This window comes from Equus quagga, chromosome 11, assembly GCF_021613505.1.
Source record: "Equus quagga isolate Etosha38 chromosome 11, UCLA_HA_Equagga_1.0, whole genome shotgun sequence".
Classification (NCBI taxonomy): domain Eukaryota; kingdom Metazoa; phylum Chordata; class Mammalia; order Perissodactyla; family Equidae; genus Equus; species Equus quagga.
In genome coordinates, this window is record NC_060277.1 from 18,787,485 (window position 1) to 18,805,239 (window position 17,755).

At 40.5% G+C, this 17,755-nt stretch overlaps 2 protein-coding genes across 3 annotated transcripts in view; one reads left to right on the plus strand and one right to left on the minus strand.

The window, feature by feature from the left end:
- Window positions 1-17,250, plus strand: part of TRAPPC3L (trafficking protein particle complex subunit 3L) — a 38,185-nt gene extending 20,935 nt beyond the window's left edge. The window contains exons 4-5 of the mRNA XM_046676174.1: window positions 11,164-11,349; window positions 14,982-17,250. Of these exons, the coding sequence (XP_046532130.1) occupies window positions 11,164-11,349; window positions 14,982-15,101 (306 nt within the window). The 3' untranslated portion in view covers window positions 15,102-17,250. The remainder of the gene's footprint in view (window positions 1-11,163; window positions 11,350-14,981) is intronic.
- On the minus strand, window positions 580-9,016 carry CALHM5 (calcium homeostasis modulator family member 5). Of its 2 annotated transcripts, XR_006890662.1 has the most exons (3): window positions 8,421-9,016; window positions 4,132-4,915; window positions 580-1,894 (listed from the first exon to the last, which is right to left on the minus strand). XR_006890662.1 is itself a non-coding variant. In XM_046676173.1 (2 exons), the coding sequence occupies exons 1-2, from the start codon at window positions 8,958-8,960 to the stop codon at window positions 4,526-4,528; spliced, it is 930 nt and encodes a 309-aa protein (XP_046532129.1). In that variant the 5' UTR covers window positions 8,961-9,016; the 3' UTR covers window positions 580-4,525. The 2 variants fall into 2 exon arrangements, 1 of the variants encoding a protein (XP_046532129.1); XM_046676173.1 differs by having other exon boundaries at window positions 580-4,915.
- Window positions 17,251-17,755: the final 505 nt, after the last annotated feature.

The following is a 17,755-nucleotide window of genomic DNA, read 5'->3' on the forward strand; positions in this document are numbered from 1 at the left end:
AAGACCACAAGACTCACAGTTTTTTTAAATTGCTATTAAATTAAAGAAATTCCAATAGGAACATAGCAGTTGCTTAGTTCTGAATCCAAAACCATAAAGTTTCTTGAAAGTCACATAGAGCAACGAGGAGAATAAGGGAAATCTCACAAACTCCATTTTCTTGATTGAAAAGAAAATGTTTCTCCATAATGAAAGAGTACAACTTGTAGCAGAGAAAATTAACCCAAAAGACCCATCTGAAGGCATATTTAGTAAAGTTATTTGACTTTAAAGATAAAGAATCCTGTGAAAATATAGGCAAAAACATCACATTAGTAATAAATCAGGATGGAATCAGATTTTTCCTTAGCAACCTTCAGTGGTGAAAGATAATGGAGTAACACTTAAAATATAGAGCTATATTAACACTTAAAATGTATAGAAAGCATGAACCAGATAAGCCGCCCTTCAAGTACAGGTCAATAGTTTGAATATGTAAGAATTCAGGAAACAGTGTTCCTGAGACCTTTTCTGAGAATAATACTAGAGGGTAAACTCCAGGCCAGAAGGAATAGATTGAGAAAATTTCAGCAAAAGAACTGAGTTGAGCATATAATTTATTTCTTTGCAAAACTATTGTGAAATTTTTCAAACATAAACAAATGTAAAGAGAATATGTAATAATATTTCCCTATTCCCCATTCATATTTCCCTAAATAATCTCAAAGATATCCTGTTACATTTGGTTCTTTAAAGCAGGATACAAATAAGGCCCACGTGTTGCTTCTGGTTGTTATGTCTCTTTTATTCTTCTTTTTTTTTATGTCATTGGTCTGTGGAAAACTGGGTCATATGTCAAATAGAATGTCTGATATTCTAGATTTACTCGGTTACTTTCTCATAGTGCTAATTAACTTGTTTTCTGTTGCCTATATTCCCTGTAAACTAGTAGTTAGGTCTAAATACTTCATTAGATTCAGATTTAGTTTTTTGGGGAAACAAAGATTTCACAGATGGTACCGTGTACTTACTCTTGCATTGCATCTCATTAGGAGACACATGATATCTGGTTGTCCCATTTTTAGGGATGCTAAGATAGATAAGTGGCTTCAAGTTGTGTGGTCCTCACCCTTTCATGCTTTCACCTAGTAGTTTAGAATTCATTATCTATTGTCCAGATGTATTATGTCATTAGGGGTTGCAAAATGGTTATTTTCTAATTCTGAAAAGCTCTACAAAAAATAAGAGAATAAAAGAATCAGTAGAGAGGTATAAAATTGATATGCACAAAGCAATAGCTTTTTCATGTACTCAAATAACCATCACTTAGAAGATACGTTGGAAAAAAGAAACTGTTTACAATAGCAGCAAAGAAAAGTACCTACAAGTACAAGAAACTTGCAAAACTGAAGTAAGGAAGACTTTAAAATACTCCTAAGGACAAAAGGTAGCCTTGAATAAATGGAAAGGCACCCCATGTTCTTATCAGGTTGATAGCAACATGACAAAGACATCTGATTCGGTAGATCTAGGGTGAGGCCCTGTCTTCCTGTGTTCCCCAGTGTGGGCTGCTTTGTGCTTTAGAGGAGTTGTTCCCAAGATGTGCTCTCTGGAACAACGGCGTCAGCGTCACCCGAGAACTCGTTAGAAATGCAAATCCTCCTGCCTTAACCCAGACCTACCAAATGGGACGCCCCGGGGCTAGGGCTCAGCAGTCCACATTTTCACAAGCCCTCCAGATGATTTTGATGTGAGCTAAAGTTTGAGAACAGGGCTCTGGCACATCTACATTGAAATTACACAGGAATCACGTGAAACTGCAGGCTTGATTCAACAGGTCTGGAATGGGGCCGTAGTTCTGCCTTTCTGACGAGGTCCTTCTTGATGCTGATGCTGATGATCTGAAGACGACACTCTGAGGAGCCAAACGAGAAGACCAATCTGTTTCCAGCTTACTCAAGGCCAACCTATCCTGTATCCTCCACTCCCATTTTTGTCTAGGTATTAATGACAAATAATGTTGCCCCTCTCAGTAACATGTTATTTTAAACAGAATTTAATGCACAGAAGTATATTCCTTTTAAACCAAGTTTAACCAGAAATAATTAAAAAGGAATCTCAGGCTTTGGTGGAGCCATTATGGAGAGGTACCTACTCAACATCTATCAAATCATTTCATAGAGGATATACTGCTGACTGGAATCTAGAGGGAAAAATTATTAAGGAAAAGCCTATGCATAGAGATAATCTTCATATAAATCTATGTATAAATCCAATTGGCCTCTAACTTCTCTCCTTTAATAAATTCTGATTTTCATGTGTTGGTGTTCGGGCTATCTACTGCTTCAAACTGCCTCCAAATTTGAGGGCTTAAAACAAGAAACATTCATTTAAGCTCATGATTTTCTGGCTCAGGGATTTGGACAGGACATAGTGCAGACTGCTCTACCATGTCTGCAGCCTGAGATGGAGTGGCTCAAAAGTCTGGATGTCTAAAGTGACTTCACTAGGAGCAAAGATCTGTGACCTTTGTTGTGGCTGTTGGTTGGGTTGCCCGGTTCTTCACCATGTCTTGTCTCCTGAGGCTGGAATGTCCAAAATGGTTTCTTTGCTCACATGTCTGGCACCTAATCCAGAATGATTGGAACAGTTGGGTCTAGCCAGGACTCTGTCGCTCCCTCTCTTTTTCTCTTTCTCACTCCCTGTCTCTTTTCTCTCTATCTTTCCACTTGGCTAGGTTGAACTTCTTCAGGGCTTGCAGCTCTCAAAGTAATTGGACTTATTACATGGTGCTGGCTTCCACCAGGTTGAGCATTGCCAGAGACCAAGGCATAGGCTGCAACACTTCCATAATCTGCCTTCACTTCTGTACATTCTATTGGTTTGTTAAGACTAGATTCAAGGTTGGTAGTGAGGAGAAGAATGTGACCCCATCTCTCAGCTGGAGCCATTGAGCCAGCTTTAATTTATCACAGTTAGGTTTTATTAAAGTGAATCCCAGATGCACCAAAGTTGGTTTGGCTAGAATCAATGTAAATGCAAAGGCACACTATCTATAATACCTTCCTTGAAAGCTCATACTGGCTCAAGAGAGCCATGGTTAGCATCTCTTCCTAACTCTGCATTCAGTGATATCACCTTGGCAACTTGAAGTTACACCATATCAAACACTTCAACTCAGGGCTTCTTTTCTTTTTTGAGAGCCAGTTGGTAAACATTTATCATATATCATATTTACAACCCAAATAAGATTTCAAATATTGCAACCTCACAGCCCCCACCTCCCACTCTTCTACCTACACACACACATCTGACCCTGCACCTTTGAGTTCCCAAGGATATGATCCAGGTCTAAAATCTATAGGGTCCTCCCCCTAGTTTTCAATAATGTTCCATGGCAGTAAGGAGTTAATCCCCAAGATTCTCAAAATAGGAGACAAGGACTGCCAGTGATATAAGGTGTGAGCCACAGCATAAAACATGGTGCCTCTTCCTTAAGCATCAGTTCTACTCAGAGATTTAGGGGGAATTTTTAAAAGTGTATATATTTAAACTAATGTGGATATATTACATAGTAGGTTGCAAAGTTTGCATCATTTATTATAAATGTAAAACCACAAAACAGTTTTACACCATCACTGCTTTGAATAGTTTCCCCAGACCTCGAGGCAGGGTCAACTTACCCATTCATCACAGTAGTGACTGTGCCTGGGGCCCATGATACTTGCAGGGTCCCACAAAAGTGTTTTTAATTTCGTTTAAAATCAGAAGGAAATAAATAAATGAAGGTTGAAGAAAATGTTTTAATATATAATATTATGTCTTTATATCAATACAGTTATAAATATATGTGTGTATGCACGTGTGTGTATTTTTCAATGTAGACAGGGTCCATGAAGGCAAAAGTGCCTAGGACCCACACAAGTCATAATACAGCCCTGCCTGTAGGGACATTCTTTCAGTACACAGTGGAAACATGTGATAAGCTCTGAATTTTAGGAACCATATCCTCTCAATTGGTTATTGTTGAGAACTGATATCTTCAGATTCCAAGGGAATGAATTTGAAATGGTAGAATTTCATACATCCTTGAAAGGCAATATGATAGATTTATAGGACAAGGACTCCCACTGACTACACCATGGGTCTCACCTTGCACGACAATCTATGTTGAGTACCTCACTCACAAGTCACCATTTCTGTCCCCAGATGCCATGACCAATATTTATAGAGAGTGGCAGACCTTCTTGTATGAATCTCACTGTCAAATCATGAAATCTCAGAACTTGAAGTGGCTGAGCCCAACCCCCAACCAATGGAAGAGCACCTTTGTCATCATCCTTGACCAGTTGCTCAGCATCAGTTTAAACACATCCTGACACCATCTGCACTGGGGAGCTGTAAAGCTGCTTCCCTTTGTATTGTTGTCTTATAAAGGAGCACTAAATGTGAGGAAAACAGAGATCTACAAGTTGCTGTTGATGCAGTAGGAAGATGTCAGAATGAGTGTACTACTGGACACCGTGAGTCAGTGATGATGGATGAACTAAACATCGTGAGCAGTACCCACAAGGACCATCGTGGTCTCATCGACCTCAGGGCTAAGCTCCAGACCATCTTCCACCACCTTATGGAGGGTGCTGTAATGTTGCCGGCTTTGGTCAAAAGAATGCAGCTCTGAAGCAGCCTCCCAGGCTGCAAAGGTGGGCATGGGGAAGACATCTGGCCTCTTGTTTTCAAAAAAGCATTTCAGGTTTCTCTCACTCAGCTTGTTGGCGTACTCCAGGAACATGTTTTCCAAATGCTCCTTCTCTTTTTGTACGTAGGTCTTCCAAAAACTCAGCTGAAGGTAGCTAACTTTGGATCGGCAGCGAGCATAACAGGTGGTGAGCAGAGAGAAGAAGGATGCTGAACAAATCAGGCACCATCCTAGAATCTTAGAAAGAAAGAAGTATTGAGGACATGTAAAGGCAAGGCCACTTCTCAGGGAGCCAAGTGGTTGTCATCAGGAAGGGTATGGCTAAATTAATACCACAGTCACTGCCACATCTCAGTTGAAATCCTTCATCTTAATTTTTATAAAGATTGGCACCTGAGCTAACATCTGTTGCCAATCTTCTTTTTTTCTTTTTCTTCTTCTCAAAGCCCCCCAATACATAGTTGTATATTCTAGTTGTGAGTGCCTCTGGTTGTGCTATGTGGGACGCCACCTCAGAGTGGCTTGATGAGCGGTGCCATGTCTGCGCCCAGGATCTGAACCAGCAAAACCCTGGGCTGCCGCAGCAGAGCACACGAACTTAACCACTCAGCCACAGGGCTGGCCCCCTTCATCTTAACTTTTTAACTGTCGAATAAAATTAGGGTTTCCCTAATCTCTAATCTCTATCCTACACACAGTTGCAGGTATGCGAAGAAATAACCAGAAGCCAGGCAAATGGAAAAGAGTAAAATGTATAGATTATCACAGAATTGGATAAACCAAGTCCTCAGATAGTATTAGCTATTAGAGGAAAGAATTCTGTGTGTGAGTAAATGTGGTCATTTGAGCAAATGACCAGTTCCTTAGCCAGGTGTTTTCAAGCATTGGAAAAAATTCCTCTCAATACAAACTGGTTCAGCTGGGTTTTTTTTTTTTCTGAATTTTAAAAGCAGAAGTCTAAATAGCTCAACTGCTAAACTTTTTTGTTCTAATTATATGTTTTCATGATTGGAATTAATTTCATATTTAGATGACCAACAGAACTCTTTCAAAGTTTCTCTTGACATTTTAGTTAAATGACCCTTAGTATTTCTCAGCTGATGGGCCTATTTGAAAATGGAAACAGAAATCTGCAGAGGAGCCCGTTCAGACTGTAACAAAACCATAGATAAGCTCATTGCTTTAAATCAGTGGCTTCTAAACTCTGGCTCAGATATGGAACTATTGTGCAGGGTCTCAGACTCCAGAAGAATGCCAACGCTGGATTGGCCCAACTTTCCCCTTATGATGGATGGGTGCTCTCTGTGCCTCAGTCTCCTCAGTTGTAAAATGGGGTTACTCACCTCAGAGGGTAATTTTGGAGATTAAAATCAAACGATGCTGGACACACATGTGCATTCAGTGTTAGCTGTTAGCACTTGCTACTATTTTTCAAATGTATATACGTTTACGTAAAAGCATTACTGAACTCGTAGTACCTTCCTGTCATTATGACTAGTGAATGAAAGTACTCATATTTACTTGGAATCACTTGTGGTTGGCTACCTCAGAACTTTCTCTTTTCTGCATCTTCTGCCTTCGTCTTTCCCCACCGCCATGCCTCCTGTGTGGGAGCAGTCTTCTCACCAGTATCTGAGCCGTTTCTGCTTGAGTCATAACCTATTTATCAGTTTCAGACCTCCCGCCCCCGTACTGCATAACCTTAGCATCACCTTGCTCTCATTTGAGTGCTGAGCACTGAGCCCTCTTGTTCTTCTCCAATTCACGGTACCCAGAATCTAACTAGACACAGAGATGGTCCTACACCAGCCATAAATAGCCCTCAATATTGTAGCATTCTGACTGAGTCTCTTCTCTCAATTTTCTCACCAATTTAGAATTGAGGACACTTACCATGTGCCAGCAGCTTTATGCCCATCTATGTCCATTATCTCTAAACCTTCCAACAACTCTCCAAGGTAGGTGTTACTACCCAACTAGAGGAAACTGGGGCTCAGAGAGGTCAAACCACTAGCTCTAGGTCACAGAGCTGGTAAGTGGTAGAATCAGGATTCAAACCCAAGGCTAACCAACCCCAAGGCAGAGTTCTTGCCACTACTCCACTCTACCTTCCTTAAGAACAGAGAGCCACCCAGCAGGAGTTCTTGTTTCTCTGCCCAACCCATGGATGGGGCACTTTTTCCACCCCCGCCCACATACCCAACTATCGGCCTGGACTGTTTGTTGCTCCTTCCTGCCTGAATCATGCAGTCAGCACCTGCTATGGATACGGCTTCTCTTGTTCACATCCCTCATGCATCCTCCCCCAGGAATCAGCCCCAGGTCCTTCTCATTCTGCTGAGAAGTAAACAGGTCAGAGTGGCCAGGCTGAGCTGTGACAGGATGTGTGTGATTTCCTTATACCCGTGTTTAGAGAAGAAAAGCTCACACAGTGATAAGTGTTTGGATCTGGCACTAACTGAATGGAGCCAGGGGCCTGAGGACATCAACCATAAATCACTCATTGTATCACAATGTTCATAATTAATACCTTCCTTCAACAAAAGAGGGAAGACATTTGGGAGTCTGGCATGTTTTTATCTAAGATGCACTTCATGAATTAAACAAAAGACTTTGTTTAGGGTCATTTTTAGGCTTTCAGTTTCTGAAAAGACTATGACTATACTACCAACCAGCTTTGGAATGTATGATTTTAAAAACAGACTTTGATGTCAATTATGCCTCATTAAAAATTTTTTTTTTAAAAAAACAGACTTTGCCTGGACATGTTGTCATAAAGGCAAGTCGTTGTGGAAAATACAAAATTATACTATTTTCAGTGCATTTATTCTTAAACAAATAGCATTCCTGACAAATTGTGGATCTGTTTATCTACTCTTGTTACTTGTTTGGTTTGGGGAATGCAATTCTTACTACTCACAAGTAGGAATTCAGTCTTTTCCTGAGGCCAGGGCAAGGCTTCACATCTGGATTTGTGTTCCTGTGTCTGCAAGGATGTCAAGCTACTTCCCTGTATCAGCTGTGATTTCTTTCTGTTAGATAAAACAATGCCCCCAGTCTCGAGTCTCTAAAGTAATGTAAGAACTTTTTTAGCTGTACGGTACAAAGAGCATAGGGCGTAACCTCCGTGGAGAATATGGTCCCTTTTCACTGACGGCTATTTAAAGACTGCCAAGTCCTACTTTCTGTGGGAAATTCTTCTGAGTCTTGACAGTGTTTACAATAGAGATAGCAGTTGCCAGAAATCTTTCAAGGGAATCCCTACACTAATTATATTACATGCAACTTTGAGAAGTATTAGCTCATTTGGTTCGGCTATATTTTAATAGATGAATACTATGTGTGTGTTTCTGAGAAACAAGTTTGCAAATAACTAATTGATAGAAGGCAGTAATTTCTAATTACAGCTCTGCCATTAACACTCAATTATGAGTTAGTGTCATGCATTATTTACAAAGTCAACCCAGAGAGATTGTTTTCAAGTACTTAAGTATTTACATATGCATCACCCAGAGGATATTTTCTTTCTGGAAATGGAAAAGACAACCCAATCAGCAATTCTACTGAGCCATCTAAGCTCTAAAAAGCTTTTCCCGAGATTGTCTTAATGCTGCATCTTGTTCCAATTTCCATTTCGTTTCGGAATGTTCTAGCGGGATTCAGTCTCAGCCCTGGCTGAAAGGAGTGGAGAAAAAGCTTCAGGCTCGCGCTGGGAGGGCAAGGCGAGCTTGTCCTCTCTTACCTGAGACTGGGCTTGCAGGGACAGTTTCAATTCTTCATTGTCTGTGGGTGTCATGCTGGTCTTGCCACAAGATACTTTGTGAAGTTCTTCCCAGCACTCTTTGGGCTTGCCCTTGCAAATCAGTCCCAGGAGGCTTGAACTTTTCGTCCCGCTCATGGCACATTCATAAAAAGTCCCATTGAGCAAAGCCACAGAAAGCCACATCATTGGTGCCACCAACGAACTCAGAGTGATCTGGCTGAGGACACAGAAGAAGCGGCTGCTGTGACGTCTGGAGAAGATTTTCCTGGGATTCACACAACAGCCTGTGAAGAGTCTCCAGGACCGGTTGTTCAGAGAGAATCCCAGGATCAGTAACACCCAGGCGGGAGCGAAAAGGAAAACCAGCCCATAGACCATATTCTCAGTGCTGCAGGGGCACTTAAAAGCCACGAGTGAAAAGAGACGCTCACCTCCCACGGTCAGCAGAGCCAGGAAGCTGTAGCCAATAGCAGTTTTCTGGTTAAGGAAGAATTTTAAAATCCCCTGAAAAGCATCCATGTTGGAGATACACAAAGAGGGAAAATGCTTTGCTCTTATTCATTGGCAGAGCAGCTGTGGCACTGGCCGAGGGTGGAGCTCTTTCTTCATTAGAAACAACAGTCCTCCTTCTCAGGCTGAATTCAGCCAGATAAGGAAATAATGTCATTCCCTAGGAATGAACATTTCCCAACTATGTTCAGATAATGCCTCCTACTGTTGTATATTGGTCCATGAAACCAGTGCCAAAAGACTGAGAATTAGAGTAAATTCAAAGCACACAGCCTCCATTTTTATGTTATTTTCATGGGGCTTGGATTTCTGATTCTCAATCATATAAATAATAGTCTAGGAATTTTCCAGCCAGAGGAATCAACATTAGCAGAAATGGGTTTCAGCCAATTGATAGGGAGCCAAATCGTCTCCAAGCCTGGAGTCTCATGGTGGTTTTTTTCTCTTGCTTCTTAAAGATTGCTACTTTTACTATTTTGACTTAAGATCTGGAAGATTCATTTTATAGCCTTTTAAATTGACTAGTGTTAGAGATTTGAACCGTGTTTTAGGATTTGGGCTATTTGAAATTTATATGGAAACGTTTAGGGAGAGTTTGAGTTTTGAATGAAAGACAAAATGAGAAAGAGCCTCATCATTTCTTTCCTAGACTATCACAGTAACCTCTTGATTGGTATCTCTGCCTTTGACCTTGTGTCCACCCCCACGCTCAACCCTAAATCCACCCTCCATGCTGACATGCAGGAGATCCCTCTAAAGCAGAAATTCAATTCTGCCCCAGCCTACTCACACCTCAGGGCTTCCTACTGCCCACAAGTTCATAGATGCCAACCTCTCCTGAACCTCATCAAGGTATTTCATCTCCATGATATGTTCCCTCCACCTAGAAGATCTCTCCCACCCCACCTTGTCCACCTGGCAAACTCTCCCTCAAGATTCATGGCAGGATAGAAGTCACTACCTCTGAATATTTCCAGGATTGCCTCCTACTATACAACACTGTACTTGTAGGACTTATTCCGTTGCAATTACTTGTTTAATATCTGTAGTCCCTTTTTGACTATGAGCTTTTATAAAAGAGGAACTATGTGCTATTTTCTTTTGTATTGTGGATCTAAACATGGTGTCAAACACAGAATGGCTGCTCATTAATAATTTGTTTTTCAAATAGTTATTGAATCCCACTGTGTGCCAGGCACGGTGCGAGACAGGCAGCGCTCAATGAGTACCTATTGAATGAATGGATGAATGAATGAATGAAGAATGAACATTTTAGTACTTCTAATTATAAATAATTCAAGGAAATTGTTTCCATTTCTCTCCTATACTGGTCTTAATTTTAAAAATTAAATTAATTAAAGCACTTGAATGATGACAATATATCAAACTGACAACTTTCCATTAATAAGCTTCAAATTCCGGGCCTGTGCATTTTGTGAAAAGAAACTGGCTTGGACTAGGAGTCAAAGAAATAAGTTATAGTATAGCCTTGGACATGTCATTTTACTTCTCCGAATCCCAGTTTATTCGTTTGTGAAAATTCGTTATAAAAGAAATAGTCTCCAAGGTTTCTGTCTCTGCACTGTGAAATTCTGTAAGCCCTGTAAAACAGCAAACTTTTGGGGGAAGTTCTTTTATGACTCGACTATACACCTCTCCCCCAACCTCTTGCTCCTTCTCAGAGACTTGTCATTCTTAGTGATATTACTCCCTTCATTTCCCAAAACACACCCTTTTTGGGGTCTAATCTTCCTGTAACGTTCTTGGCTCTATCATCTTCCTATTGTGGCAGATGTGTCCTCGGTCCCCTTCTAGTCCTAATTCCAGATCCCATCCTTTACTAGGCTCAGTATGACAAATATAGTAGTGTGTTGATGATTAATAATATTTTAATTTTTTACCCTGGTAAAAGATATTTATTTCTGAAAAAGATTTTTTTTTTGAAAATGATGCCTTAATTCTGTGTTTCATAAACCATATTTTTTTCACAGAAAACTAGTCCCTTAGGAGGTTGCATAAAAATAAAAGAGCTTAAGACTTACACAAGTCATAGGGTCAGTAAGTTCCAAAGCTAGGAGTGAACCCAGACTTCCTGACTATAAGCTCCACACGCATACCCATTGTGCACCACCTGGAAGAGGGTATTGGCTGCCCTACTAGTAGACACTTGTTCTAGACCAAATTTTAGTAATTTGTTTTTCCTCTTTATTAGGTTGCTTTCAAGATGTACTTGGGAATTACACCAAGTGTGACCTGTAACAATTCAAGCAGAAACGAATTTTCCCTGATTCTAGACAAGAATCCTCTGGTGGAGTTTGTGGAAGAGCTCCCCGCTGGACGGTCTTCTCTGTGCTACTGTAATTTACTCTGTGGGATTATCAGAGGTGCCCTGGAAATGGTAAAGCACATACTTCATTTTGCCGGGTATATTCGTTATGCAGTGCCGTGTAACAAATTACCCCAAAATAGAGCCGCTTAATACAACAGACATTTATTATCTCACACAGTTTCTGAGGATCAGAAATCTGGGAGAGTCTTGGCTGGGTGGTTGTGGCTCAGAGCCTTTCACAGCTAAATGCAGATGCAGTCAAGCTGTTGGCCAGGGCTGCAGTCTCTGAAGACTTGACTGAGCCTGGAGAATCTACTTCCAACCTCATTCACTCGGCCTCAGTGCCTTGCTGGCAGTTGGCTAGAGGCTTCAGGAAGTTCCTTGCCACATAGGGCTCTTTGTAGGTCTAATCACAACAGGTGCTGCCAACCCTGGTGCAATGTGGGAGGGGACTACCTGAGGGCATGAGTAGCAGGAGGTGGGGATCATTGCAGGCCACTTTGGAGGCTGGCTTCCACACCTGAATTATTCATTGTTTTAGCTAAGACAATTATTAGCATCTGCTAAGTGTCAGGCACTGAAGTTACAAAAAAGAGCAAGACATAGTTGCTGTCCTTCAAAAATCTTCTGTCCTGTGGAGAAATCAGGTGTGTAAAGCAGTGTACCTAAGGGCTATGGGAGGACCTTGAGGGAGGGGGCACGGTTCGGGGGCAGGGAAGACTTCCTAGAGCCACTCTAAGATAGCATTTGAAGGCTAAATACGAAATGAGGCATGGCCGGCCCAGTGCTGCAGTGGTTAAGTTCGCACATTCCACTTCTACAGCTCGGGGTTCACCGGTTCAGGTTCTGGGTGAGGACATAGGCACCACTTGTCAAGCCATGCTGTCATATAAGGTAGAGGCAGATGGGCATGGATGTTAGCTCAGGGCCACTCTTCCTCAGAAAAAAGAAGAGGGTTGGTGGCAGATGTTAGCTCAGGGATAATCTTCCACCCAAAAAAAAAAAAAAAAAAAAAGAGGCAAAGGTCTTGGGGTAAGGTGAGCAGGGGAAAATAATATTCCAGGTAAAAGGAGCAGCATGTCCAAAAGCACAAGAAGAATGTTTTATTCAAGGAACAAGGAACTTGAATTAGTTCAGTATGAGTGACATGTAGGGTGAGAGAGGTCATGAGAAAGTAGATTTAAATTCTTTATAGGGGCTGATGAAAAAAAACAAGGATTCATATGACAAGCTTAGGAATTTGGATTTTTATGTTGAAAACAGCCATGACCCATTATAGGTTTATAACAGGGAAATGAATATTTTGATATTTGTGTTTTAGGAATTTCATTCCTTTGTCAACAAAGTGAAAGTGTACAGGAGGGGACAGGGCTGGAGGGCAGGAGAGAGCAGTTAGGAAGCTGATAATGGTAACCTCCAGTAAAACCACAACAAAGCACTGACAGTAGGAGCGGAGAGAAGACAGATTTGAACAACTCCGAGAAGGCAGGACAGATAAGACTATGCTATTAGTTGGCTTAAAGGGACAAGATTGAGAAAAAGATTCAGGAACTCTTTTTAGGTTTCTGAGCAACATGTAGGGATGGATGTGCTATTAACCAAGAGAGTAAAACCAGGAGGAGTATACTGGGGGCGTTGGGGATTAGAAGAGACAAAGTGAGGAGTTCGGTTTGGAAGCTGCTGGGATTGAGGTGTCTAACCCCCACACAAGTGATGATACCCACTCAGCAGTTGTTATACATGTCTGGAAGTCACAGAGAGAAGTGGACCAAACAGGCATTGGAACTATCAAAGAATGCCTAGAGAGAGCATGTAGAGTAAGAAGAAAAAGGAGTCACAGATGGGACCCTAGGAAGCAACAAAATATAATGAGCAGGTTAAACAGAGAAGTCAAAGACTGCAAAGGATACCAAGGAGGAGTAATCAGAGGTAGGAAAAACACCAGGAAAGAATGGAGCTATAGAAACAAGGGAGGAGACTATTTCAAGAAGGATTGATTCACAAGCTCAAGGACGGCAGAGAGGCAAAGTAAAACAAGACCTAAAAAATATTCACATTTAGGGACCAAAAGGTCAGGAAGGACCTTGGTAAAAGCTGTTTTGGGAAAGTGGAGGGAGAAGAAGATAATCTCTCAAAGACTGGTGAGACAAGGGCAGCTTAGGAAGAGGTAACAGTCAACAGAGTCTCAATTTTCCAGAAGCTTCGCTATTAAGAATGTTGGGACCACAAAGCAGCTAAAGGTAAGACATGTGTTGACCTACCCAATAGTGAGACATGGGTATAATTTTCAGTTATTTGTGATAATTAGGGGAAGGATATAATAACAGGTAATCCAAAAGAGTAAAACAATACAAATAATGTGTTATTCACACAGGTCCTCCATGCTCTAACATTTTTTTAGGCTTGCCCTACAATCAATGGCCATGAAATCAAGAAAGGGGAAGGGAAGAGTTCTGGGAGCTAATGGGCAACGAGATGAACCATAAAACCAAGGCAAAAATAGGATAAGAAAGTCTCCAGCTTTCATGGATAACAGTTGATTACTATGCTGAATGACAAATACGTGTCAGAGCTCATGTGACCCCAAATATGCAAATAGTTTCAAATTCATCTCCTTGTTATTTTCATTGATTTGCTGTTAAGTTTTGGCAAAGACAAAAAAAGATCCTATGTGGATAAAAATAAGGGTGAATTTAGCTTCTATATTTCAGAGTGCAGTCTACATCCTTCTATTGGGTGGCGAGCATCACAAAGGCATGGTTTTTGCACCCTGAATGAGTCAGATAATTTGCCATACCGAAGTCTATGGGTTACTCAATCCAGACTGGTTGGCCAAGAATTCTTAGTGAGAGAGGGGAGTGAGTCAGATAAGATGTAATAAATAATAATAAATTGCCTACCAGACGCAGGTTTTTTCACTTATTATTTGCTTTTACTAGGTACTTTTGCTTATTTATCTTATTTACCCCAATGACTTAAAATAGCTTGACACTCTGTTGAGAGTAGGTCAGCAATATCATGCTGTTCTTACGTGAATACATTTTAATAAATAGAGAAGTAAGCCCTTAGGGTTACTTCAATGTCTGGGAAACGGGAAATTCTTGCCAGTGGAAAAGAAGGCCTGGGTATCACATATGCATGTCTGTAATTTCAGTCTTTAATTTTATATGTAAACTTTATTTAGTTGATATTTTTTCAACGCTCTCAAACTATTGTCGTTGAGTGACAAGTGATTATGTTATTTAGCTAATGACAAAATGATTTATAGCAAGTCAGTTGCAGGGGAATTGTTTAAGAACCCATTTATCCTTGGGAGTTCTGCTTGGCAAGGCACACTGAGTCAAGGTATCTTTGAGTTGGGAATTTGTATTCCTCTTGAGACGGATCCATAGTTCAGACCTGCGCTGTGACCATAAATGGGTCCACATCTCTGGGCTCGCCCCAGAGTCATCCAAGTTGGGCCTGGCCAGGACCGCCCTTTTCTTTGCAGACCCACACTACCGAGCTGACACACAATCAGACCATCTCTGGAGGACACAGTAAAGGGCCCTTTGTCCAAGAACAAGCTTACTTTTATTACTCCATAAGGAAAATCAGCTCCGTATGGGGTAAATAAAGCTGAAAAAAAAGACAAAAAATTTAGAGAGCTTTTATTTAAAACCTGAATGACGCAGGCCTGTTTTATTTTTTTTCTTTCCTAGGTTCATTTGGCTGCTGATGTTACATTTTTGCAAGACAGACTAAAAGGCGACAGTGTGACAGAAATAGGAATAACATTTCTGAAAAAGCCAGAGGAGAAAAAATATAGACGGAAAAAATAGGAGAAAAAAATATAGATGGTAAAAATGAAGAATAGCGTGCAAAATGCCACAGGGTGGCTAGTTGAGCAGTTAATGTTAGCTAAACATATACAGCCATAGAAATTTTGAATTGCTTAATAACATGGGCTTTAAAAGGCTTATAGATCAGCCAGAAATTTGAAATGTAGAGCACTAGGATTTAGAGCTGTCTTTTTTCTTTGCCTATAAATCACACATTCGCAATCTCATGTCCACGAGATTTCATATATAAATAACTCCCTGTAAGATGGCAAACATGAAATCCACATATTACGTAGTCCATGCAAAGAGAATCTACTCATTTCACTTATTATTGTAAGGAAAAAAAAAAGCATACCACCTATACAGTTGATCTATTTATCCCTTCTCGTTGGAAGAATGGATGAAATGATACACTATAGAATTCCTACATAGAAACAGTTTCTAGTACCATATATTGCACTCTCTATAGAAACAATGCCATTTGTAACACTTTTCCATATTCTTGAGAAACTATGGATGTGATTTTTCTCATATATTGGCTTGGCTTATAGCTTCAGCCTCCTGAAGCTACTCTTGGCTTGTAATTAACAAGACAAGCTATTTATTTGGATGTTAATTCTAAACATTTAAAAATAGCATCTCATTTTAATTCATTTAATTTTTAGACAGCAGGTATTAACCAAATTCCTTCGTTTTCTCATGAAATGTTAGTGATGATCAGGCCAGGAGATCTCTAAAATGAGAGGTAAACCATATTCTTTGAGAATACTTTCTTACCCCAAAGGTTATTCAGTTACAATTTTTGCTATCATTTTTATCCCCTAAAATCTTACAGGTATGTTTTGTCTGTGACCAGAACATATTTACAATTCAAAATGTACTGGGTAAAATAAACAGTACTCTTTACCAGACTTTGGCATTCAAAGGCAGCCTTTACAGCAGTCCAGAGTCTGCTAGGCTCTGCAGTGGACTCAAATTACAAGTAAAAGTAACAATTAGTGTGGCACCATCAGGTAAAACTGGTGTTAAGTGATATATGCTAGTGATAGACCACAACTAGGACTCAGGAGCCTGAAGCTACAGAGCCGGTTCCATTTCTAGTGGCTTCAGCTGATCCTGACTAGCTGCCGATCCTGAGCAAGGCATATCATCTCTTATTCTCTCTCTCGCTCTGTAAAGTGAAACGATTGGACACGATGAATATCTAAAATTATATCAGTGAATTTAAATGACATCAATAACCACTGAAATTCCATATTTGGGGACTTTAGAAGACTATGAAGAAATTATTTGTTCCCTACCTACCCATCTATCTCTTCAAAAGGACATTGAGGTGGGTACTAAGGACCAAATAGGGCCCCTGGAGCAGGTGCAGCATCGGGGAAGAAACTTCAAGCCAGTTGCACAGAAGGCCAGGAGTCGAATCTGGAAGAAGAAAATGTCTGCTATCATAAGGGATATCGCAATGCCATGTACTTTAACTGAGGCCTCCAAGAAGAATGTTTGCCTACAGTCCATCCCAAATCTTCTTTTCAGGATGTTTCCATCTTCTGCTCAGTTTCCTCTTTCTTCTTTATAGTACACTCACCCCTCCAGGAGCCCAAGATATTCATGTCTAAGGGCCTCTCTCTTAAATCAGCCTCCCACTAGCCCTCTTGAAAATGCTCCATGCCCTGGAATGTTCTCTACCTGTCTACACCTTCCTCTCTTTTCTCTCCCAACCCAGCCATCAAAACTCACTTGGCCCAATTTCTTCATGACCTACCCCTTTGAAAGCAGCTTAATCTGATTCTCTCAGTGATGCTGAGTGTTGGAACTGGTGCTGGTTTCAGGATGAGATTTGTTCTCCATGTCTTTTTTTCCCTCACTCTGGAGAGGGAGGGCAGTCTGTCAGCATTGAACTTATGCTATGAAAGGTGACCTGTATAACCAAGAGAGTGGCTTGTTTGTATTCAATAGGCATCCCATCGTGAAGAATGTGAGAATCTGGAAAGTGCTGTCCATTAAAATTATGAAAGCCACATCTATAAGTTTTCCAACAGCCATATTAAAGAGTAAAAAGAAACAGCTGACATTAATTTTAATAGTATATTTCATTTAGACTAATTATCCAAATATTATTATTTCAACATTTAGTCAATAAATTATTAATGAGGCATTTTGCATTCTTTGTTATACTGAGTCTTTAAACTCTAGTGTGTGTTTTATGCTTTTAGCACATCTCAATTCAGTGCTAAATTTCCAAAGTTTACAGACCCATCAAAACAATAAAATTGTGTTTAGCCTTGTTTAATAGCTTCAGTTTTTAAATCTAAGTTAAATAAAATTAAACTAAATTAAAAATTGATTTCCTGGGGCTGGTCCCATCACCTGGTTGTTAAGTTCAGGGCACTCCACTCTGGCAGCCCAGGTTTGGCTCCCAGGCATGGATCTACACCACTCGTCAGCAGCCATGCTGTGGTGGTGACCCACATACAAAATAGAGGAAGATTGGCACAGAACTTAGCTCAGGGTAAATCTTCTGCAAACAAAAAGGGCAGTTTGGCAACAGATATTAGCTCAGGGCAAATCTTCCTCAGCCAAAAAAAAAAAAAGTTGATTTCCCCAGTCACACTAGCCACATTTTAAGTGATCAGTAGCCATATGTGACCAGA

Coding starts and splice junctions, on each gene's coding strand:
- CALHM5 (XM_046676173.1), bottom strand. CDS start 8,960: ATGGATGCTTTTCAGGGGATTTTAAAATTCTTCCTTAACCAGAAAACT. Junction 4,916..8,420: donor CCCTGCAAGCCCAGTCTCAG/GTAAGAGAGGAC, acceptor TTTCTTTCTAAG/ATTCTAGGATGGTGCCTGAT.